This window comes from Zalophus californianus, chromosome 9 (genome assembly GCF_009762305.2).
Source record: "Zalophus californianus isolate mZalCal1 chromosome 9, mZalCal1.pri.v2, whole genome shotgun sequence".
NCBI classification, from domain to species: Eukaryota; Metazoa; Chordata; class Mammalia; order Carnivora; family Otariidae; genus Zalophus; species Zalophus californianus.
In genome coordinates, this window is record NC_045603.1 from 138,813,985 (window position 1) to 138,839,941 (window position 25,957).

The 25,957-nt window shown below is 42.8% G+C and overlaps 1 protein-coding gene across 1 annotated transcript in view; it reads left to right on the top strand.

Annotated features, from left to right (window-relative positions):
* Nucleotides 1–265: 265 nt before the first annotated feature.
* The window catches only part of ADARB2 (adenosine deaminase RNA specific B2 (inactive)), a 409,625-nt gene continuing 383,933 nt past the window's right edge, over nt 266–25,957 (top strand). Inside the window, exon 1 of the mRNA XM_027595682.2 lies at nt 266–810. Within this exon, the coding sequence (XP_027451483.1) occupies nt 711–810 (100 nt within the window). The 5' untranslated portion in view covers nt 266–710. The remainder of the gene's footprint in view (nt 811–25,957) is intronic.

Sequence of the window (25,957 nt, forward strand, 5' to 3'; positions counted from 1 at the left end):
TGAGTGTGCGGAGTAGAAGCGCTGTCCGGTGGTCCGAGGCAGGAAGCCTGCCTCCCCGAGTACAGCTCTCCTGCGAGCGGCCCCCTCAGGCTGCTCCCAGATGAGCTGGTTCTGCATGCTGTCCCCTCCCTCCCGAGCCGTCTCCTTCCCTTGCCACCGGGTCCTGGGCAGCTCCATCCGTCCAAATGGGAGCTGAGTTTGCAAGCTGACAGGGGATGCGAAGGGCTGGTGGTGCTGATGTCAGAGCCAGAAGACAGTTGTGATTGGACCTAATTAGACTTTGCAGCAGCAAATAGACAAGCTCCCTGCCTGATTGGCTTCAAAGTGTCTGCTGCCAAACAACTAGCAGAGGTGCCAAAGTAGGAGCCCTGCGCCTGGAGCCCAGATCAAGAGAGGCCGCCCAGAAGAGGAGGAGAGCTGGGGCGGGAGCGCCCAGCCCGCCCGGCACACCTTTGCTTCCCCGCGCGCGTCCTGCCCTGCCGTGGAGCGGCTGGGCGCGGGGCTGCTCCCGGGGCTCTCAGCCCAGCTGGAGACGGAGACCCGGAGCAATTCGAGAGAAGGAGGCGGGAGCGTGCGAGGGCTCGGTCCTAAAAAGTGAGCCCGCTCCCTGGCTTGCAGAAGCCTTCAGCAGCGGCCGCGGCAAGAGAGCAGGAAAGGTGAGCCTGTTGGAGACAGGATTCCTCTCCGGTTCTGCTCGCTGAGTCTCAGCCATGGCATCGGTGCTGGGGGCCAGCAGAGGGTCCGGAGGGCTGAGCAGTCAACTCAAATGCAAGTCTAAGAGGAGGAGGAGACGGCGGTCCAAGAGGAAAGGTAAGGACCTGGCTTTCTGCGCTGCCTCCGCTAACTGCACGCTCGTCCGCGCTCCTGGTGTCTGCGGGGGCCGCCTGCTTCGGCAGCTCTACTTTCGGGGGCCGGCGGGGCGTCGGTACATAGCCGAGCGCGCCGCAGTTCAGATCCCTTTGTAAAGGGCCGGGGCTTCTGCGAGCTCAGAGGGGACGGGAAACCGGGAACAGGGAACAGAGCGGCGGGCTCCGCGAAGCCTGGGCTGGGAGCGGCGTGAGGAGGAAGGCAGGCAGGGGCAGCGGCCGGGAGCCCCTGGCAGCCTCACTGGAGGACAGTTCCCTCCCCGGAGCGCTCCGCAGCCCGGGGCTCTGCCTCTGACTCCCTCAGAGGGGCATTAGCACACGCTGCCAGAGGAAACACTCAGTTAAGCCCGCAGACCCAGAAACAGGGACAAGACCTCCTGGAACCAGCTCTTAGACCATCCAAATTGTCTCGGAGGAAGGAGTGGGCAGAGCCTGGGCAGTCACGTTTCCAAATTGGCTGACAGTTTCTACTTAGTCTGGTTGGTACCCGTTGTTGTATAAACACTGGGACCTGCAGAAAGCACGAGCTGGTCCTGGGGGAGGGGGGGCGGGGGTCGCAGAAATTAAAACCTGGAAAGAGAAATAGGCATCACAGCTGGTTAGTGGCAAAAAAAACAAAAACAAAAACAAAACAAAACAACAACAACAAAAAAAAAAACCCTGCAAACCAGAAAGGGAGAAAAAGCAGCCTGATGACAGGTTGCTCCGGCGCCCGTCACTGGTGTTCTGGGGACCGCCGCCGGGAACTTAGTGCATTCCACCACCAGCCCAGGGCTTCCACACGGGGGCCAAGGGAAAATGCCGCCGCCGCCGCCTGCACGCAGTCCCCGGAGCCGGGAAAGATTCTCTCAGGGCCTCCTGTTCTTTCTTTCCCAGAGAGGAACTTGGTATCAGCAGCTCCTTGTGATGAGTCTGCAGGAGAAAGTTCAGCTCTGATTATTATTTGAAACGTGCTGATTTAAAAAAGAAAAAAAGAGTGAATACAGAGCCCTACAAAACAGTGGGGCAGACACGACTAAAATTTATCAGATTTTCCAGTTTTCTGCTGCAGGATGCATTGTTAGATACGGTGGAGGTTGCTCACCCTCCCCGGAGAATATTCATCTTTGCAGTGGCCTAACTTAAGTTTCTGCCACAGCCCTCCCTGGCTGCCCTCAAATATTCCTGAGCCCTTCACGGCTTCTTCAATAACAGGACTTAGCCAGGCAGCTTGGAGACATCCGTGCCAATATCAAACAGTCCCTGCTGAGGGCTTTGTGTCAGGACACCGGGAGCAGAGGTGGCTGACACCTTCCTGGGAGGTGTCAGAGCCCTGGGCTTTGGAACGGGGAGATTCTGTGATCCTGTTTAACTCTCAGAGCGGCCAGAGCGGTGCGGCTGCTCACTTTGTTCCCTGAAAATTTCATCTTGACACGGATCTGTTGGTGCCTTCCAAAACAATGCCAACAGAAAGTGACAACAATATGGGGGCAGGAATCACAGAATTTAATAATGACTATAACTTTTAAAAGAGGAAGAAAGGAAACATTATCTTGTAAATTCTAAGTGTTCATGTTTCCCAGTATCTCCATTCAGTCTATTTTAAATATTAAAATGGAAGACTATGGACTAACATTTCACAATAAAACAGCATTCTACAGAAATAAAATACAAGCTGACGGACGTTGGTGCCTTTCTCCAAATTCATTTTTCTTACCTTTAAATGTCAGCCATGCTGGCTTAGGAAGCATCCAATTTGGGAAAGAAAAACAAGAAATCTGAAGGAAGGCTTCATTTGCTATAAACTTAACTACAACAATTCAAAGTGAAATTTCTATGTGAAATATCTCTATGCCTTGGTTATTTTGAATAAACCAAGTCTCTTCATTTTCATACCCAAAAACTGAGGTGGGAAAGCCTCATGAGAATGCATGTGCTAATTCCTATGCCTCGTAGATTTACGTGTGGGGTGAAATCTCCTGTGGCATCTGCCGGGAGCTACTTCGGTAGGAGAATCAACTCAAACTGCCAAATATTCACTTCTCAGGGAAAAGTTAATAATATAAATGTAAGTGAGCAAATTAAAAAGAAAACATAGCAATTACGGGACACGTTAAACCGTTATTTGCACTGGCTTGGAATAGGTCAGTGTATGTGTAATTCCTAGTTATTACAGATCCTTGTTTTTCCAAGAAAAATGGTGAATTTAAATTACGCTCTAACGGTCATGAATCTCAGCAGCAGGGTTGAATAGAATGGCCTCGGCTTTTAAGCTCGTCCAGTTAGGAAAACCCTGTATTTGTCACAGTTTAAAATCCACGTGTGCATTGATGGTTGTGAAGGAATTTGGGTAAGGCTCTATCAAGTACTAACTGGAGGCACTGATTGTGAGCACAAAGCAAAGGGCTCTTCTTATATGGGAATAAATAAATTAGAATAAATATTAGCCTTATTTGCCAGTGGTACGTATTTGTCCCCCTATTCTAAGGAACAAGGGTGATTTTTGAAGATGCATCTTAACTTTTAGCTCCCGGGGCCGTGAAAAGCTGTATTTTCTGTGTGTAAACTCCAAAAGTGGCTTTGACATGATTTTTCTTTTTACTTCACTTATTATTGTCAAAATAATCCATGGGTTTTGAAATTAACATTGTAGCTACAGCTCAAGTGTGGGATTGGTACAATGTTTGCGTTAGTCTTAAGTAAGGTCCAAGGCCTCAGAAATAAAATATTTTCCTGTACTTGGTATTTTTAGTCACAGTACCACACAGGGAGTGGTATACATCTGTAAGAACCCGCAAAAAAACTTAGTCCCGGGTACGAACTAGCCAGGACCTGCATTTGTCTCCCAGGTAAACTTTAAAGAAGATGCTCAGAGCAAACCTACCCACCCACCAATCTCTCTCCGTTCTCTTATCAGGACCCAATATGATGTATTTTTGCATTTTCTCGGTGTGTTGCTTTTTAGTTGGGACTTTCTCTTAGAAATTATTTATGAACGATTTACATTTTCTGCACACGTGAAAAAAATGTCAAAATTTCAGTTTCGAGGAGAAAAATAGGCAACTAAAAAAAAAAAAAAACCAGTGTAAAGGAGAAGGAGGCCGTGTAATTTTTACACATGTGGGTAGCTAAGGGTTGCTCACGCTGTGTAACATGTGAGAGACGTGTTGTCAGAAAACACTGGGAGCTCTTGTAGTTTGTGCAGTTTATTTATCTACTAAATACCTTTGTAGCTCCCTGCTCGTGGGGGTTCGGGGAGGCAGCATTTGATTCTGTAGCTCTGGGTGGAACGATGCGAGGCGATCGCGCACAGCCGAGTCTGCCTTAGGTGCTTGGAGCAATGTCTCCCATACTAGACAAGAACTTGGGTGCATGAATATTATCAAAGATCTGTCACTTAGTCCAAGATGATAAAGGTAAAGGTTTAAGGTTATTTAAAATTAGTATCAGCTCAGCCAGGGGGAATAAGAGGCAGGTACTCATGGAAACAGCTATATAATGATAACTCACTTCCGATTTTATCAGATCATCTCCCATCCATTGGGTAACGAGTCCGAGGGATTGCATAGGTGCATTTTTAATCATTAAAATAAGACCTACATTCTGTTGTGTATTTGTGTTGCTCTTTCTTTCGTAAGTGTGGTTGTCCTGCAAAAAACTATGCATCAGCCTGAAATTCATTTTGCAAATAAAATATCTTTAGTATTCGACCATGAGCACATACAATGTGTTAAAATGACTCAAGTTCATAGGAATTTTTTAAAAACTGTTCTTTGGATGCAAACCTATTTGGGGATGGGTCAGGAACCAATACAAATTTAGCTGGTTGCCAGAGGTAAACAAGAGGACAGCGTTCTGAGCCAGGGGCGTCTGTCACCAGACAGAGAAAAGGAAGGAACTTTGGAAAACTATTTGAAATGCTCTATAAACAATCATTTGTTTTCAGTCGACGAATTGGATTCAGTCGTCAGCACATGACCTTTCTTTCTCTCTCTTTCTTTCTTTCTTTTTTTTTTTTTTTTTGAGGCATTTGGCAGCAAAATCAGTAAATGCTTGAAATCTAGATATTGTTGCAGGGTGAGGGGTTACACGGAGTTTCAGAAAATTGGAGGTGAGTTTTGGAAACAGCAATGCAAGGTGTTGCTCTGTGCAGGTAAGCTGACGAATCACAGGAGGGCAGGAGCACGGGCTGCTGGCTGACTGTAGTGAAATGCAGATAAAAAGTTGGCAAAAGGAACAGAATAAGTACAGCAGATGGACGACAGACGCAGGCTTGCTGTGAAACGGGATTCCATGAAAAATTAATGAAATAGAAAGATTGTGTTAAGGATGAGGTGGGCAGGCGGTGGGGCTCCTTCGCCCCTGTCACCGCCTGGGTGTCACAGGACCGTGCCTCCTCCCGGCTGGTGGGGATCCAGCCCCGCACCAACCACGCGTCGCTGTGTGCTCCCGCCTGCCTCGCTGTCTGACAGCTCAAGAGGAAGGACTAGATGTCGTGATAAAACTAAATTGATTAAACCGCGCGCCATCATCTAATTGAGTCGGGCTCTCCCCCCACCCTCTCTCTTTAAAATTTGTGTTAGTACCTCTGGTTTCTAGTGACCCGTGTCACAGCCGTAATTTAAGATTGCTTCAAGGGCATTAGATATGATGAGTGAACTTGAATTTAGAATAAAAATAGGAGACTCGTGTATCCATATCTAAATAGTGGAGATCCGGCGATGGCCGAAGCACCGTCCCAGAAGAGCATTATGTAAGGAAATGCAGAATAAGGAAATCGCATTTTTCTTAGTGGAGGCATGCAAAGATATAGCTCACACTCTGAGAGCCCTCAGTGTTCAATTTAAAAAACCACACGTGTGTTTGTTGTGCCTGTATGTTTCCCTCTGCATGCACAGCAGACAGCTGAAACATCTGAGCGTTTTGTAGGTCTGCCTGCTTCCTTTTCTAAAATGCTGGAGAATGAATGCTAGAGTTCTCGTAACATGGACAATTCTAAACAACTCATAAGACCAAAAATAATTATACCACTCTGCTCTTCCATCATGTAAATATATTATTTCTAAACAGACGCTGCATTGGCTAACTGGGCTCTTAATTACTAGCAAATAAGATTTCTACAAGGATAAATTTTCCACATGGTAAAAACAAGATTTTAGAAGCACTTCTTATATCCATTTCTAAACTAAAAAAAAAAAAAAAAAAAAAAAGTGAATGCCAAGCGAAATATGAAAAGCACGGATGTCCTTCACAAAATATTCCAAGTATTAACACGAGCCACGTGCGTTACAAGGAAAAACAGCCCAGCAATGCCCCGTCTGAATTCACATATTAAGTATGTCTAAGTAGAGTGAACTTGAATTAACCCCATTTCTTCAATTAAATGTTTTGCCTCCCACTGAAATATAGAAGTATATGCCATTAACTGTTTCATTAGGCAAAGAGAATTGTTTATTCTTAACTATTAATATGCTATAATTCACTTACAGATGTACCACTATCAAATAAAGGGGTCTTACTTTCAAAAAGAGGGGGAGCATTTATCCAATTCTTGATCCACGTGTAAATCCGATGCATTCCGTGAGCTTCAGGAAACAGAAAGGAGGGCACATTTAGAAATTTGTGGCAGACTCCTGTCCCTGCATGCATGCTTACCTTGGTTCCAACACATCCCCCTGCCATATTTAAACTTTTATTGATCTGTTTATTTTATTTAAAAGGAATGGGGGTACAGAGGCTATTGTATCTGAATTTTGACTGGCTCTGTCTCAGTAACATCCAGACAAACACAGCTCTTAGAAGCCCCTGTCCTCACCTGCACGCTGATGAGTGGACCCAGTTCCCAGGAACCACATCAAAGAATCACAACCTAGAAATGGACAGATTTGCTTTTTAAGAGATCTGTAATTTTCCCAAAATTAAACCTGATCACTTGCAAAGACAGAAGGTGGTGGGGTTCTTTTATCTTGTTTTGTTTTGTTTTCTGAAGAGTGATAAATATTTCAAAAAAAAAAAAACAGTTAATCTGAGTGTCTGGGTCTTCTCCATACCCTGTGGGCATTTACTCATCTTTTATTCTAGTTACAAGTATTGCATATGAAGGGCAGCAAAAGTAAGTTCATTTTATTATTTTATTGATGAGGAATGAATACAATTAGTATCTGGTTTCTGGCTAGTGGCTAGTAAGTGTCCCCTTGGCGTGATACGCATTTGTGTGTTTGTGTAATATACACACACGTTTACTAGTATCTGTCTTAAATTATAAAAATGATCAATAGTTAAGGTTACATTTTAAATCTCAAAAAATAGCAAACAGGTAACCTAAATTTTGTATTTGTGTTAAAGAAGGGACTTTATGCTTGATTAAGAAATAGTGTCCAGTAAATGGAGCATTTATACAAACAAAGAAAAGTAGCATTCATGTTTAAGATGGAAGAGACATATAATATAAATGCTCAGGGAGCGCTTAGGTTTTAAGATCATTTCTTTTGACTCTCTAAGAGATGAAATGATAAAAAGCTTTTCTTCTGCTGTGTGCACTTGAAATGGCTCGGCCAAGCATCTAGTGCAAAAACTGTCCGAGTGGCCGCGTGTGCAGCTGATGATCCCGCTCCAACGTGAAGATCCCCAGGAGCTGGCCTCCAGCCGGAAGGCACCGCTCTGTCTCCACCCCTAGGAGGATCAGAATCTCTCAGGGATTAAGGAGAGAAGTCCAGCGGTGTAGACAAAAGGTGGACCAGGACAGTTATTATTTCTAGTGTAAGCACCTGCTCGCTTGAGCTAGAGTCTGGTTGCATCCATCCCACTGAGCATGTTTGTAACAGTGCCTATGGAGAACTTATTTATGAAAGAGATCAAGGTTTCTTTCTGTTGCTGTTGCTTCACCATTTGGACAAAAAAAATGAAACTGATATTGCTCAGAATTTATTAGTAAACACTCTTTCCTGGAGTCCGCACTATACAGAAGTGAAGCTTACACCTGAGGGATCGCCCCACACTTCCAGATGATTTGCACGTAATAGGAAGTGTTCTCTTAAACCTTGACCAGGATGTGCTTAAGAGAATTTTATAGGTTTAATTAATCTTCGCTGCTCCATTTATTTCAGATAAAACCCCTGATTCTTGTTTCCCACAGCTGAGAGACGAAAGACCCGCCTCATCATTTTGCAGTGTCTTACACGGTTTCTCAAATACGTCTCCTTCATGGGGCATTAAGATAGGGTGGAGGGGACTCGGCTCTCTGAAGAGGACCTGTCACTAGTTGACAATGCAAACCCGAGCGGAGTCCCTTCTCCGCTGAGAAACAATAAAAAGTGGGGGAGCTGCTGTTTCTGAGAAGCAGGACCTGGGAATCATAACAAACCAGCTCAGAGCATCTGCCTCGGACACCAGTAATTGATTAAAAAACAGATTTTGTCAGTCCATCTGAAGTACCCAGGTTCCCTCTCATTAAAATTAATGCAGTATTTCCTAAAAGTTTAATTGCTTTTGGAAAACTGCAATTTAATAAATATGACAGAAACGTCAGCAAAATAGATTCTGACCTCCTCTGCACCCCAAGTCTGGCTGGGTTCACTCAACCCTGGCAGTAACAGATGCTCCACTTGCATTAGGCTCCGGGCTGTGAAAGCATCGGGTCCTTAAAGGAAACACGAGCTCTCTTTCCACCAGACCGCGTGGGGCCTGAGCACTGAGGCAGCAAATGTGCCCAAGCTCGGACGGTCAAACAAAAGAAGACTTTTATAAATTTGGGTGTTCAGTGAAAGAGTATTTAAAGGTACCACCTTTTACTCTTCCTTGAGTGAATAAAAACACAGAGGGCCAAATTTAACCATTGACATAAAGATATATTTATGCACGCCTCAGCTCTCCCTACTAATGCCTTAGATGAAAGTTTTTAAAGGACAAACCCAGATTCCAGCAACATCGCAACAGGAGGTGACTTTTTAATTCCAAATGCATGGTTCAAGGATATATATGTATATGTGTATATATATATATATATATATATATATATTATGTGAAGGACTCGATGCTGCTCATTTTCTTTCTAAAGAAAAAAATTTGAAATAGAAATCCTTGCTATACCCCCAGGGTAAATCCTAGGATAAACAGTAGCTGGTAAGAAACCCCAAGACAGCACTGTGGGGCTCCCCTCACTTTGCGAGCCCTTGAAAGACACAGCCCTGGGCAGGTAGCCTTGCCATGTAGTAAATGGGTGCCCAGACCTTACATCCGTCCTCTGTCAGCATCTGCAGAGGGCCATCTATTCAGTTCTGATTGGAATTCAGGAAAATATTCGCTTATTAAGCATTTAGGATGATACTTACTTTAGATCTAACAAATTTGAAAGTTCATATAATTTCATGTAATCACCTGAGTTTTTTCAGCCAATTTGTAGGGAAGTTAAATTATAATTTGGGCTTTATATATAGATAATGAATAGAATTCAAGTCATTAAAAAATGCACTCGGGTGTTTTTGGTAGATTCCTCATATATGCACGCCGTATATACACAGAGATGGCAGAGTCTAGACTTAAAATACCACTGACGCTTGAACGATGTGGGTTTGAACTCCGCGGGTCCAGATTTTTACCCATACTGTAAGTGTCTTTTCTCTTCCTTATGACTTTCTTAATGACATTTTCTTTTCTTTAGCTTACTTTATAGCACAAATACAGTATTCAACACATACAACATACAAACTATGTGTTTTATGTGATCAATAAGTTTTCCTGTCAAGTAGGCCTTTAGTCGTTAGATTTTGGGGGAGTCAGAAGTTTATGAGGATTTTAAACTATGTGTTTTATGTGATCAATAAGGCTTCCTGTCAACAGTAGTTGTTAGATTTGGGGGAAGTCAGAAGTTCTATAAGGATTTTCAACTGCACGGGGGTTGGCGCCTCTACCCCTGATGTTTCTCAAGGGTACACTATACACACAAGCATTTGTTGAAAATATTAAAAGATTATCTAACTCTGAAACAGCAAAAGTCTAATACACACACATTTTTAGATGGACATTTATAAAATCGTGTACAGAAAACAAAAATCTTAAGTAAACGGAGAGCACAGACTCCTTGAGAGAGTGAAAAAAATGACCTTGGTGTATGACCATGCTTTATGGTCCTGAGGTTAACATTCATTAATAGTAGAGTTCCAAAACATCGTTCTTTTAAATTATCCTCTTGTGCATATTTCACACCAAGTGAAATAAATATTTTTGTCTTTGTCACGGATAAAAAATGATCTAACCTTTCCCATCACAAAACAAGAGAGAAACAAAAACCACATGGTCGGAAGAGATTTTACTGAAGAGAGAATGACAGAGACAGGGAGACAGAGAGAATGACTTCCGTCTCTTCCTTCCTGTGCCCTATTCAGAGTTCACCTTCCTACATTTTATTTTCTGTACCTTCTAAAACAGAAAGGCACTTGACTTAAAAGTATGGGCCATCCTTGTCTTGCTTGCAGTTTTGCCTTAAACATTTATGTGTATTCAGACAAGGGCTGTATCTGAAGGAAGAACCATGTCTTCACTAAGGTTAAGGAGCTAGGAGCTGAAAATACACAAGAAACATGAATTGGCGTGGTCCTCGTCTCTGGGTTTATGTTGTATATGGGGTTTTACACACACAAATGTAAAATCAAAGCAGAGAATAAAAATAGACTATCATGACCCTAACACACTATTAGGTTCTATGGGAATTTTTTTAATGCAAAATATTATTGCATTTTTTACCCAATTGGATTGCTATTAAATTTCTTTTATGACATCAAGCGAAACTCCAGTGTAAAAACTAACCCATTAAAATATAAACCCCTCTAGGTTTGAACATTTTTATTTCTCCCACAATGTCAAAATGTAATAGCTACTCAATTAAAACCCACTGAGAACATTGATTTTGTTTTTGAAATAAGAACTGCTTAAAGAAATCATCAGGACCCTATAGTAGAAAGGAACACTTTCTAAGGGGATTGTGTACCAATCGTTTGAGCTGTAGCAGTTTGCATAAGGGAACGAACAATGGGTGAGAGTGTATGGGGACAGTACTCAGAAGCCGTCTCCGGGATGATGACGTAGGATTACTGCTGGTGAGAGAGGCAGGCATCGTTCTGTGCATGTAGTGACTTCTGGGACGGGGGCCCTGATGAGGGTTGTGCTCCCATAAACCAGTACCGTGAGTATGTCACTATACACCATCAGTACATGGTTGCCATAGAATCAATTATTAGATTTAGATTGCAAATTCATAAAGGTTGCTATCTGATTTATTTTTAAGTTGTTGCTATGTAAATCTGAATGTATTCATGCAGCAAACATTTATGGGACACCTTTATATGTCAGCCACCATGGTAAATGGCAGGCATTAAGCAGTAACAAAAGCTCTGAAAATGTCCTAAGAGTCAGAAAGCACATCTCACTTGTCTCTGGCTTGTCTGTAGTCCACACTGAAGAAATAGCTCACAAAACCCCCTTCCAGAAAGCTCAAGAGGCACATCTCTGCCGTTTGTCAAGCCAGCAGCCCTCATGATTGGCACGCTCGTGGATATGCATGTGGATGAGGTGACATGAAACCCTCAGGGCCACACAAATTCCAAAGATGCTTCCCAGGGAACAGGTCTTCAGAGTTCCATGTCCCCTGCCCTTGAGTCTTCCACAGCCTCTCTTCTGTGCATCCATCTTGAGCGCCGGGGAACACCTGCCTCAAGGGTGCATGTCTGTCCCTGAATCTCCCACACCTGACTCCTCCTGGCACTGACCAAGAACTCAGCCACCATCTTGCTTCCTGGCTAACAAATTTCAACTCGTCCTCATTGCTAGGAACAAGCATTGCATGTGTCTGTGTAATGCAAAAGTCCAGCACCAAACCAAAGAAAGGAAGCCAACATGGCATCTAGCAGCTTGGCATTCTTTGCCTGGAGGTCATACAAAGTAGGACATAGAGCTCATCCAAATAGTCCTTGAAGGCGTTCCCACTGCCAAGTGGGCACAGATTACATCACTGAATCTGCCCTCGCTTCTATGTAGATATCTTTTTCTTCTTGGTCTTTCTTGTCTCTTACCTCTTAGGGAACTTTGGCCTTATCTCTGTCTCTCCATCTCTGTTTCCATCTCGTACTTGTTCATTAAGCAGGGGACGTGTGTAGAATCCACACCCAAGCTCCAGCACTGGTCTGCTTAAGTCGGCAGCAGTGATGCTGGCTGCAGTCATATTTATCTATAATGAGACTTTGGAACATTTCCAAACTCAAACATCAGGAAACAATAAAAGTAGGAGTTGATAAAATTGAAACCAGCAGAAATTGGACATTAGCATCCACACCTCTTCACCAGTAAACCATCTGATTCTTAACCCAGATGGTGAAGGAAATCCCTTGACTCATTTGAACTTTTCTTCTGTGGGTGTTTAGGCTGAACTGATCTGTTTCCCAAAATGGCCCTGACTCACTTCTCTCCATTCTAAAATGTTATTGTTAAGATCGGGGTTCTTATCACTAATATCAAAATCACCTCCATCTGAAAATAATCAGGTTTCACATATGAATGCAGAGACATCGTCTACCCTTATATGTATGTGTATGTGTGTGTGTATATATATATATATATATATATATATATATATATATATATATATTACTTCGATGTCATATTTAGGTGACCTATACATGAACTTTTTAAAAATTTTATTATGTTATGTTAGCCACCATACAGCACATCGGTAGTTTTTGATGTAGTGTTCCATGATTCACTGTTTGCGTATAACACCCAGTGCTCCATGCAGTACGTGCCCTCCTTAATACCCATCACCAGGCTAACCCATCCCCCCACCCCCCTCCCCTCTAGAACCCTCAGTTTGTTACTAGGAGTCCATAGTCTCTCATGGTTCATCTCCCCCTCCGATTCCCCCCTTCATTTTTCCCTTCCTTCTCCTAATGTCCTCCCTGCTATTCCTTATGTTCCACAAATAAGTGAAACCATATGATAATTCACTTTCTCTGCTTGACTTATTTCACTTAGCAGAGTCTCCTCCAGTCCCATCCATGTTGATGTAAAAGTTGGGTATTCATCCTTTCTGATGGCTGAGTGATATTCCATTGTAAATATGGACCACATCTTCTTTTCTATAGATGAACTTTTAAGATAAAATTTAGAATAGGAGGGGCTTTTTGTATTCATTGGTCGAAATAACTATACACAAAAGTCTAGGTCATAGTGTACTCGTGTGCGAGAGCTGCCGTAACAAAACACCACAGATAGAGCAGCTTCAACAACAGACGCTTCCTGCCTCGAGTGCTGGAGGCTGAGAGTCTGAGGTCCAGGCGTGGGCAGGGCTGGTGTCTCCTAAGGCCTCTCTCCTGGACGTGTAGACACTGTCCCTTCCCTGTGTCCTCACATGGTTGTCCCTCCATGCATTGTCTGTGTCCTGATCTCCTCTTATAAGGACCTCAGTCGGATTGGATCGGGGTCCACCTAGTGACCTCCTTTTACCTTAGTCACCTCTTTAAAGACCCCGTCTCCAAATACAGTCACATTCTGAGGTCCTGGGGGTTAGGACTTGCACATGTGAACTTGGGGGGAAACAATCCAGCCCATAACAAAAAGAAAAGCACAGTGTTGTTCACATTCAGAGACATTTCCTGAAAACTAAAGCATTCTGTAGGTTATCAGTGCTTTCTTTCCAGAAACATCATGTCTACATCAATGCAGGCCAAAGAATTCCGAGTTTCCATTTCTTGGCCATCATATCTCCAGGATATGAATCATGACATCTCCAGTGGATGATCTACACTTGTACAATTGGACTAACATCAGATTTTATTAAATAACGTCCAGAACATTTTTCTCTATTATTTGTCATGAGTGTTGTCACCCAATGTGATGGGACAAACTTTAGTGAATTTTACCTTATCTTGCCTTGTTTTCTCCTTTCCTGCCCCTCTGAAGGTCCTCATTTCTAGTTAACAATCATGTGAACTAGCATAATTCTAAGAAGGGTGAATGGGGGAGGATCATATTCACCCCTGACTGACCACTCTTCTTCCAACTGGAGTAGGATCAGTCGTATATGTTTCTTACCAGTAGATAAAAAGGATCCTAGGATATCATTAGCTTAACATCATCTTCAGTTTATGAATGAGGGGAGTGGGACCCAAAGAGATGAGCAGTTACTTCAAGAAGCTAAGGCCTGAAAGAGCCAGCCTTGGAGTCCAGGAATGTGTGTCCTCAGTGAGAAGAACCATCGCCGTTGGGTGGAATTGAACACGCAGGCCCCTAGAGGGAGGGGACTTCCACAGCAAGGGTGGGCAGAGCACTGGAGCCCATGTTCCCTGGGCTCTGTGGAGCTCACTGTCCCCTGGGATCGTCCTGTGGAAACTTCTCAGAAGCAGTGTGCCGGCGCCCATAACAGCCGTGACATGGAGCCATGGTAGAAAGGGCTCCAAAGAGGGTCTCGTACTTGCCATTTTCACCGTGAAACCAGTTCATAATGTCTTAATGAATGTGTGGATGTGGATGTGTTTGTATATATGTAAATATACATCTATGCAAATATGTGTGTCTATATATCTTTCCCTGTGCGTTCATTTGCCTAAGTGGTGTCAGTAACACAATTTTCTGATTTGAAGATTAAAGAAACCATAGAGATTGTTGAACAAACTCAGATGTCAGCATCTTCAGTTTTCAGATGTCTATATAGCATGTATATTGAAATTCAAAATAAATATATTCCAGAATAAGTATAGCACGTAGATTAAATTCCAAAGTAAATTGTTGCATAGGGCAAAAATATTTAAGGGATATAATGAATTAAGATTAGAGATGAGGACATTTTAAATTCTCTCTCTCAAATGACAAATAGAAAAAAAAAAAAGAAGAAGCCAGCATGCTCTTCATACACAACGCCATACACGGAAAGATAAGTCTAGATGAGTACCTTGTTTGTCGTGAATTTCAAATTAGTTAATATTTTGCAATGAAAATAAAACACACTGTTCATTCAGTGAAATGCTGGAACTAAATCTGAACATTATAAAATGAATTTATCAGATTTAAATACACTTTTTTGGTTATTCTGCATCTGGATTTAAAATGAAAGCATTCTGCATTACTTTGTGTGTGTGTTTCTGCGTGTTTGTGTACAGAATGTGTTTTATCCACTCTCATGCGTAAAGGATAAATTCACCGTTCCAATCTCCTGGATTAAGCTGGCTCAGATTCTGTGCTGGAGAAACAAAGTCAAAATCAAATTGAAGCCACAGGTAAACATATAGGCTCTGTTTTAAATTCACTGAGTAAATGGATGAAATCTGGACTCCAGAAACAAATTTGGGTACAGAATAGTCAATAGGACATCTGAATTCACCATAGGAGCACCGATTCTGGAAATGCCAACTTTAAAACAAAATGGTGAAATCACCGAGAACCCTCACGAGGAAGCACAATGCACTCCGACAGCATAACCAAGGGGCACGAAGGCCCAATATACACAACTCCACTGTACACAAACGGACTGAAATCACTGCTCCATCTGTTCAGAATTCTATCTATAACATCATCTTACCTAAACACACGCAGGTAGGATCTCTGTTGTGTTTTCAATTCCTTTGTAAACAAATCACCAATTCTTGATGACATTTTATTTATAATGGGCCAATGAATCTCGATCCCTTTTCCCCAGAAATGAGAATGGGATGTCCCCTCCTGCCTGAACTTGGAGAACACAGAGGACTGAGTGGAGGCTTTTGGCCGCTCCCCAGTCGGTTACACGGACTGAGGGGGGAGTCTGGATCTGAAGCAGGGACGAGGGAAGAACTGAGAAACGATAAAGCACAGATTGGGTCACAGTGGAAGGGGGCCTGAGCCTGGAACACAGAGCTCAATCCACCAATGATGCAGCATCTCAACAATATTATGCGTGGGACTCAGGTTGCACATGGCAGGCCGTATATCCGGCTTAACTGGGCTTTTATGAACTTCCCCGCTGGTGTAATACCAATGCATAAATTTCTGTATTTGTAAAAATGTCTTCCAACTCCCCGTCGATTTACAACAAAAATTTCTCCTAATCTGAGTGACTTAAAATGTGTGTGCAATCATGTCTCTGCCCTTCGTGTTCCAAGTATGAAAACAGCAAAGCCAGGTTGCGGAATATAACTCTTCAGTTTTCCAGAGGAAAACAATGCGTGGGCAAATTTAGAAAATACTCTGATCATAAGCTTATGTTTTTTAAGTTAATTTTTAATACCTGTTCTTTCTGAATTCTTTCATATCAACATTAACATTTATTGGGCCCTAAAACACATAGTAAACTTTTACCTCTTGTAGTATTTTGCTCCACTTTCTTCTCTCTGTTGCTTTGTTGTTTGTTGTTTTTTTTTTAAGTGACTTTAATTCTTTATGCAAGTTGAATAATAATGAATCCGTTACCATCCTGGTCAGTCTTCTTCTAAGGTTCCTCCAAGCTGATGAAGGGAAAACTCTTGAGTTTGAAATTTAGGTCTATTCACCAATCCCCCACTGCCTTGGCTTTTGGCTACGATAACTGAAGATGTTGTAGAGTCTCAGAGTGGAACTGTATTTGTGGTATCATTGTTATCAAAGTAATGGGAACATCGAATGGATAATGTTTAATGTGGACTCATCTAAGGAAAAGTAACAGATGCCCTGAACCTCCTGATAACCTTCCAGGTAGATGCATCCACACCAAGCAAGGGCTGGGAGACACCAGGCACATGCAAGTGAAAAAAATACCAATAAAGACAACTGTTCATCTACTTACCTTTTATACTATTTCCTCTTCTTTTTCACTTATATTAGTTGCTGTCCCAAAATTTGCTGCAAGTGGACCTTCAAGCCTCCACCAATGATTTCCTGACAAGGGTAGTCACGTGGGCAGGTCTGCCCAGGTAGGGCCAGGGTCCATCTGCAGTGAGGGACTAGATAGAAAGGACGCCTGTAAGCTTCCCAACGGAGGCAGTTAAAGTCACCTGCCCCAGAACTTACAAAACAACCCTAAATGGTACTATAATTCCGCTAAATACTCCAAGACCCCCCCAAAAGACATTCTTTTCTCCTTCCCTTTTTTGTTGCATCTTCCTGAGAGCTATATTACTGCTACATTTGTGGCTTTGATGCTCCTGCTTTATATTTGTCTAAGCATTCCATTTTTTGATTGTTTTCACAAAATCAACTCAAAGCCATCCTTGGTATGCATATATATTGGAAGAGCCTGGAACTATTTCTAGAGCACAGTCAGAGAATAGGGATGAAAGCAGAGAGCCAGTGCAGGGCACGGAGGACCACGGGTAGGGGAGCCGAGCACACTGCGGGGGGTAGGACCTGGACGCCCGTGGTCATGCGGTGCCACTGCAGGGTGTCACTGCCCCCCCCGTGTGTATGTTGATGTTTCTGCCCCCAAATCACTGAGACATGAGCCCAATCTGAGAAGAGCTCAGAAAACTTCCACAATCAAAACCGACGCAAAACTCACAACCTAATCAGGCAGAGACGTGGGGAATGTGGCTTTGTACACCTGTGTGGGGAGGCCCGTTTGCTCTCCTGCCAGAGGACGAACAGGTCAGTGTCGAGAAAACACACTCAGTAGGGATCTCGGGGGCGCTGCCTGCCCCGCAGGTCCCGGTGTAAATCCAAAAGGCTCAGGGATGCCTTCCTGTCCACGAAGGCACATGTGAATTTGCGGGTTATTTCCTAGATTTTTAAAGTAACTAATATTTTATTATCATATTCTCTCCAGTAGATCCTTGACATCCATTAGAGATACATATTCAGAGATTTGTGAATCCTAAATCTGACAATATTTTATAGCAGGTCATTTCTCCCATGGACCAGAGGAAAGTAAAATTTCCAAATGGGAAGATGCATGCAACATTCAAGATGCAAGTTTAAAAAAAAAAAAAAGCTTGAGATATTTTGATTTTTATAAATTTAGCAAGTTGTTTTATTATAAGGCTTCTCAGAGTGAGTGCTTGTTGATAATATCAAAGGCAAGGAGAAGCACGCTCTGTAATTTATATTATTTTTAAAAATTTTGGTGTAACATTTTAAACTTAACTTTTGAGGACCATACAACAAAGTCTCACTTAACATTAGCATTCAGTGGGATAAAGTTTAGAAAATGCCCACATAATTGAGCATTGCTGAACATTTCCCCTGGCTCCTTCCCAATGGACTCTGCTACTAAGTAGTCTGTATTACGATTTTTAATTGATCTAAAACTTCTGTGTTCTTCCTAAGAACCAGAATTTTTTAGACCCATAAATACCTTCTTTATTCCTGTCACCAGCCATATTAGAGGACTCTCCATCAGATTTCGGGTTGTTTTCTATCATCTCTTTGGAATCTAAGCCACCTTTCTGACTGGGGAAGCCAAATGGCGCATGGTGGCACTTATGTGCGCACTGGACCTGGAGGGGCCACAGCAAAGTATAACCCACAGCCAGCGTTCATCATTGTCCAGCAAGGTGTCCAGAGTTCTGGCTGTCATCTGGAGGAGAAGGGAGGCCAGGAGTGATGGAGGCATCCAGCCTCACTGTCCCGCCACCCAGCTCTGGAACCTTCTGGCGCACCTCCTCCTTTCTTCTGCTTCCCCAGCCTCTGTCCGTTCTATGAGTCCCCTATTTCCAGTAAATATTCTTTTTGCTTAAAACTAATGCATTTAGTTTCAACTTCTTATAAATAAGAACCATCATATGACTTTCTTTTCAGGATCCTTTTAAAAGAATAGAAGAGCAAGGCAAAAATGAAACACACAGTGGTGGGAAGTGGGTGGTGAGTCCTTGGCTAGGTCGCCCTCCCACACAGTGATTTTACTCCTGTTCAGCATTCTTTGGGAGACTATTCCATTTCAATATCACAATACACGCCCATTCTCACATTTCCTAGATCTTTGGGGTCAATTGTCACCTGCTATTCTAAAAGAATTATGTTATTACATTTAATATGAAATAACTGTGAAAGTCTCCCAATCAGTTAATCAAAATCTATTATTCATATAGCAAAAAAAAAATGCATTTAGTGGTTTTTATTTTTTCCTTAAACCCCACTTACTTTCAGAAGGAAGGTTATATGATTACCATAAAAGTCAGAGATACAGTGAACTTTTGCAAATGAAAATACACTTCCAGATTGAATGGAAGAATTTGGGGGGATAATCTGACTACTGAGCATTAGATAAAGCTTTGGTCTTCCTGGTAGCCAAGGCAAGAAAGGAAACATAAAGAGTTGCATTGTAGACTTCTTGTTTTCACATCAAAGCAATAAAGCAGGGTGTGAAACCACAGGAAAAAAAAAATTAGGTTCTTTGCCTCAGGAACATGTGAGAGCATATGTAACTAATTGGATATTATGGTTATAAAAGGACTTTATTAAGGTTTCAATGAAGCATCTGGTTTTTAATCTGCTGGTTCTCATGGACTGTCCACACAGAGCCAGTTCTAAAATGTGCAGGCAGTGGTTAAAGGGGCTCACAGTCTCCATGGGGTCACTTCTTACCCTTCAGGCTGGCCTGGTTATGTCAGGACCATAACGCCAGGCATGAGGCTTCCTGTGGCAAGAGCGTATATGCATCCAATAGATTAAAAGCCAAGTCAGGTTATTTACATACAAAATGTAAGAAGTAGGTTATAGGACCCACACCCAGATGTTACCATTTAAGGCTGAATTTTAAGGATACCATTTTTCATTCTGAATGCACGCCCAGAAAGCCAGCACTGACCAGCAAAGTAAAGGCTCCATGCAGATTAGAAATGCTCTTTAGGCAAATTATTTTAGCTTCAGTTTTCAGTAAATGAAACAAAGATTAGCATTTAGTTTTAAAAACAATATGCCTCAATTTTATTTGCTCCTCCGGCTGGTTTCTGGATGGAGATCTCAGCCCTCAGCAGACTGTGGTGCTTCGCGGGGCCAGTGTAGACGCGGCCGATGTTTTATGGCTTCCCTTCCCCCAGAGCAGTGCTGACCTGGAGCACTGACCTCACATGCTTCCAAATCCTCGCCTCCGATTTTATATACAAACTGCTTACATTTTCCTTTTTTTTTTTTTTTGAACTGCCATTCTAGCTCAAAGAAAACCTTCCTTCTCTAATTTTTCTTTACATACACATCGTCCTCCCTATTCTCGTCAAATATTTTTTAAGCAGTGGAACACTTTTTTACCGGAATCACAGGAAGTCTTCTCTTGCAAAAGAAAGAACTAAGCCTTGAAAACCATCAGAACTCCAGGTAACACATTTTGTAAACCACTGGTTGACTGAGTGTCTGGTGCGATCCACGCTTGTGTTGTGGTTATCCTGTGGTAACCTTGAGGTACCTACCTGTGCTGCACACCCTACCTTAGCCTTCTCTGTTTCCTATGGAAGCAAGTAAATATCATACCTGGAAGGCTAGCCTGAAAGTGGCAGAGCGTGACCTCAGCTCTTCACATCCCCAGGAGACTAGGGGCACGGAGCTTCACTGAACTACAGGAGGTGCTCGGTTAGCGCCCGCAGATCAAATTCTGGCCACGTCCTCTTCGAACAAGCTTTTGCACCTAAGACCCTGAGGCTGACTTGTAGTCTCTTCATAGAGCACCTCACCTGAAATGCTTAATTCCCATATCCTTTTGGCCAAACATAAAAGGACCTGGGGCCTCAAACATGCTCCTTAAAACCCTCGTAAAAACTTGAGAACAAGCCCCTAGCACGTCCTGCCGTGGGTTACTCACACATACAGACTCTGCGTTTCTGCGTTTGTATTTCCTGCATCTGAGCATCCCGTTCCTTCACCAAACTCCGTGTCCTGCTACCTGCTCATCCAACGGTGAGATCCCAAGGTTGATATGGCGCAACCTCATTTTCTTTCCCGATTCCCCCCATGGCCAGGAGAGTTCCATGCGATGCGTAAGGTGAGCGTTGGCCAGGGACACTGAGTGTTTTCCTGGGGACTCTGTGCCCTTCAGCTTAGATCATTCCTAAGACAGAGCAGCCACGTTCCCGTGTCGGCCCGTCACCAGGTATCCCCTCCCAGGTGTCCTGGGGCTTCAGTCTGAGCTCTGATTGCCCAAGCCCCGACTCCACCTGTCTCCTTCCAACTAGACTTTTCTCTTCAACTGGTCACTCTTAAAACCTGATGTCACCGACATGACATTGGAAAGCATGTGATACACTTGCACAAGGAAGTATAAATGATGAAAAACATGTTATCATAACTAAGGGGCTTGCTCGCTAGTAGGAAAAGAGTTTTTACCCAATGCAATCATTATAATGTGGTTTTAGTCATCCACAGCAAGACCGAGAGAGATCTTTCTGGAGAAGGGTGAAGGGGAGCCTTCCCAGCACCCTCAGATCGCACCCCACAGGCAGCCTCCAGCTCCCCACACAGGAACCACGTGAAGTGCTCCCACACCTATTTCCTCATGTACAGCATATGCAAAGAAAAAGAAAAGAAAGGAATGAATAATGTAATACACCTGGCAATTTCTTCCCTCTGTATGAGACAGAGTTCATCAAAAATATGTAATATTTGCCTGCATACGAGCTGTGTGAATTCTTTCCAAAAAATATTAATTTTTACAAGATGAAAAACTATTCTATTTCTGTTTGGAAAATAACCAGTTAGTATAAAGCAACTGTTTTGAACACCCATTGTGTGTCAGGAACTGGGCAAAGATACAGTTAAAAATAAGAAAATAGTCATTGTCCCTTAGGCTTCTGTCCTGGAGGAACTTAGGGTCATGAATTTGGAACACCTGTTTTATATACAGCTTAGAACATTATTGTTTTGTGAATTGCGTTAATGGATCTTTGATATACATAATATGGAAATTAAAATTTTAATGGGTAGATTTTGAGCAACACAAATAATGGGTAGTTTGAAAATCCTGGAAATTAAAACTAAGCATCAGTCTAACTTTACGTGGATAAAATACCCAGAGAATGTAATTAAGCTTTACTTTTTTATCGGGATGCTTTTGGAAGCATGAAAACACAGTTCAGAGTCGTACTAAATTCTAGGCAGCTATAAGAAGTCTACCACCATCTGGAATAACCTAGAAATGTCAGAGCCAACTGTCTTTCTATTCTTTATAAAGGAGGAAATTACACATGTAAATCTACAATAAAACAGACAAAGAGGAAACACTTCCTCAGTTACCGTCATGAAAAGGGGTATCACTCATCAGTGTCAGGCGTCCAGTAACGGTCACATCACCATTTACTGGAATCTATGATGCAAGACAAGACTGAGTTCCTGAGAAGTTAAGTAGCTTGCCTGAGGTCACACATTTATTAGCTCTAAACATCTCCAAGTTTCTTATCATTATCACCTCTCTTCTCTGGCAAGGGTAGGAAACCCTCAGCAAAGTGTCCCCTGGGAGAATGCATTCTCTGTCAGAGGGCAGGCTATGAAACCTGTGCCTAGAACCAGTGCTCATAGACATGCACAAGGCTCCCCACCAGTACTGGCCTCGCCACAGACATCAGTTCGCACATCTTTGCTTCTCATGTGGGAAGTGGCAGTGCCAACTCCCCTCGGAAAGAACAGTAAGCAGGGACAGTTGGATCCAGCCCAGCCATAGCACTCGGGTCGGCTGACATCCCGGAGTTACTCAGGGTCGGGTTAAGGTGCCCCCAGTCTGTTTCGGGGGCCTGGGGAGGACTGGACTGGGGGACCTCAGGTGATTGCATGGCCCCTCAGCTGCTGGGTGAATGCTCCCTGAGAGTTTGTGAGAACTGACTTCCAAACAGCAACATACACTGTGTAGGACATGATGACTTTCCACACTTAGACCCCTTAGTTTGGATGTATTTACCCTGCAACCTCCCTGGGCAGTCTTTGGAAGCATTTCAGGAGCATGTTGAAGGCCCTGCTCTTTCCCATGCTGGTCTGAACAGATTGGGAAATGGTATAAGGAGCAAAGTCCAAGTCCCAGTATGGTTTTCATGGTCAATAAGAACAAGGTTGGAGGTGGGAGCATGAGGGGTATTGGGGGACGCCCAAGGACAGGTGACCCCACGTCCTCCACGAACTCCTGCCCAAGGAAGAGTGACAGACGACTCCATCAGGCTTCCTGAATTTACCAGGGAAGCAAGTGTCCCCACTTCCTCGTGGGTGGAGTGAACCAAGGGGAAAAGGGGTCTCTCCAACACCCACACGGATGTTTAACTTTCCAAATACCATCTCATGCTTATTGATCCGGTGTCTCCTCTATGTGGCCATGCTCCAATTACAGATACAATGCTTATGTGACCAACATCAAACTCAGAGATTCATAACTCGTTTTTCTTCTAAATGGTATCTTTTTAGGAGAAAGGGTGAAAATCTTCCAAGACCTATAAAGCCCATAGTGTTTAATTTGGTGTCACATGACACTACTGAGGACTCAGATACTTAGGATTTATTATTAAGATTCAGAGATGATGAGGGAAAAACAGAGATATATTAGAAATCAAATGTACTCTTCTGGTCTGAGTACGAAAGACAATAAATATTGTTGCCACGGGACAAATTAATAAGTAGTATAAATCACTGATGACGAGGACACTGTGCTAGAAGATCTCCAGTCTTGCTTCACTTTCTGATGGACATTAAACCTCCCCAGACTTGGGGTATGGAGGTTCAGACGTGCTGTCCTCCACCAAGCACCTCGGAGGGAAGGCGATTAACACATGGAGGGGACAGCTCTCTCAGGAGAGCTGCACGTAAAATGACCAGGGAAAGGAAAAGGCAGCTACTTCTCAAATTAGCATAATTAGTAATTATCTCTTAATAGCCCCACTTGGCTTTGGAGACTTGGCACTTGAAATTCTGCTTAAAGTTCAGCGAGGAAAAACAAATGTCACGCTGAAGTGTCTCAATAACACAGCCAAGCTGCTGAGGTAATGGTCTGGGGGAGGTGGAGGGAGGGAGGTGAGCATATGGACACCTCCAGCTCTCCCCTCTAAGAGCCAGGTATGCAATCCTACGTCTTTGGACAGAAAGCACCAAAGAACATGGGGCACCCCTGGAACCCTCCCTAGTCTGTCTGTCTTTGAAGATACTTTCAGTTTTCTGCCCTGGGGAGCCCATGTCACCAGCTAGGCATTGAGAGTCATTCCATCTAATGAAAACATAATATAGTTCCCCTTGGATCAAAACTGCTCAGGGCAACCCTCTCAGGTCCCCTCCCTCTTCCGGAGTTTTGTGTTCTATCATTCAATAAACTTTACTATCGCTCAATAAACTTTGCTTTGCTGCCCACCAAAAAACAAAAACAACAACAAAAAACCCCCACAAACAAAAAAAAAAACTGTTCAAAATAAAAATAGGATTAAAAATAAAAACAAAATACCAAAAGAAAGAAAAACAGCATCAATGTCATAATGAGCAGCTAACAAATCTTACACACACCTTCCTAGTTGTTTATGGAATTTAAATCCAAATAAGATTCATAAGCAGCAAAGGGCTAGTAACCCTGAAATTTAGGGTCTGTGGCAAGGAAACTGGTGGATTCTTTCCATTTTTTATTAAGATATGTTTGACAGGACATGCTGAAGACACATTTACAATTTTACATGGCTCAATAGCATCTTTCTTTAGTCTGGGCAGGATATACTTTGCAACTTGTCAAAGCATTCTTTTATTAATTAGCTGCACTTGATTTGTGTATTGTAGCAATTTGTAAGAAGCCTAAACTATCACCTTACAATATTGATCAATAAACCACTGGACAATGGGTTCAAATAGGAATGTAAGCAAGTTTCCAGTCTGCAGATATTTATTTAGCATGGGGGCAAAAAAAAAAAAAAAAAAAATATGCCCATGGAATGGTCACTCTTAGTTTAAGAACTCAATAGTGTCAAGAGATTGAGGGTAAACACGTTCATTGGGATCTGAGACTACGCATCCTCATATGTTTAAAATGTTCTGCTGGGTGCCCTCCTCCTTCCCTAACCTCAGGCCTCATTTCTTCCATCTATCACACGCTCCTCCTGCTTATTTTCATGCAGCACTCCCTGGTCCCAAGCCCAGATCTGCCCACAGCGTTGGGTGTTCTTCGATGTGGCTCACAGGGTGATGGGTTGATTGCATAAGTGACTGTTGAAAGAAGAAGAAGAAGGAAGGATTTAATATTCATGATCACTTACTGCAGAGCACATGCACATCATCTCACTGAATCTTCACAATAAGATAGATGCTTCACAAGCAGATAGATGCTATGATTTCTGTTTGCAGGAAAGGAAGATCGGGTCTTAAAATGATATGAAATATGGCAGAAAGAGAACTTGAACCTACACTTTTCCCCTGACACCAGACTACCTCTCAAAGCTCATGCTTTCCTCCTGAAATGATGGAGCCAAGTAACATTTTAGCAGCTGTGTTTTTTGAGGAACCTCCATACTGTTCCCCAGAGTGGCTGCACCAGTTTGCATTCCCACCAACAGTGCACGAGAGCTCCCCTTTCTCCGTATCCTCACCAGCACTGTTGTTTCAGGTTTTTTTGAAAATAGCCATTTTAATTGGTGTGAGGTGACATCTCATTGCGGATGTGATTTGCATCTCCCTGATAATTGGTAATGTTGAGCACTTTTTCATGTGCTTGTTGGCCATCTGTATGTTTTTGTTGAAAAAAATGTCTGTTACGCCCTTTGCTCATTTTTTAATCAGGTTATTGCTATTGAGTTGTAGGAGTTCCTTATATATTTTGGAATTAGCCCCTTCTCAGTTGTATGGCTTGCAAATATTTTCTCCCATTTTATAGGTTCCTTTTTCTCTTCCGTTGATTGTTTCCTTTGCTGTGCAGAAGCTTTTTAGTTTTATGGAGTACTGCTTACTTATTTTTACTTTTGTAGTCTGTGCTTTTGGTATAAAGGTTCAACTTTATTTTGTTTTCATACGGTTCTCTAGTTTTCCCAACACCATTTGTCGAAGATACTGCCCTTTACTCTTTGTGTATTCTTGGCTCCCTTGTCAAAGATCATTAAACACGTGTGTGTGTTTATCTGTGGGCTTTTTATTCTGTCCCATCAGTATATACATCTGCCTTTATGCTAGTGCCATATTGTTTTAACTCCTTCAACTTTGTAATATATTTTGAAATCTGAAAGAGTGATGCCTACAGCTTTGTCTATTTTTCT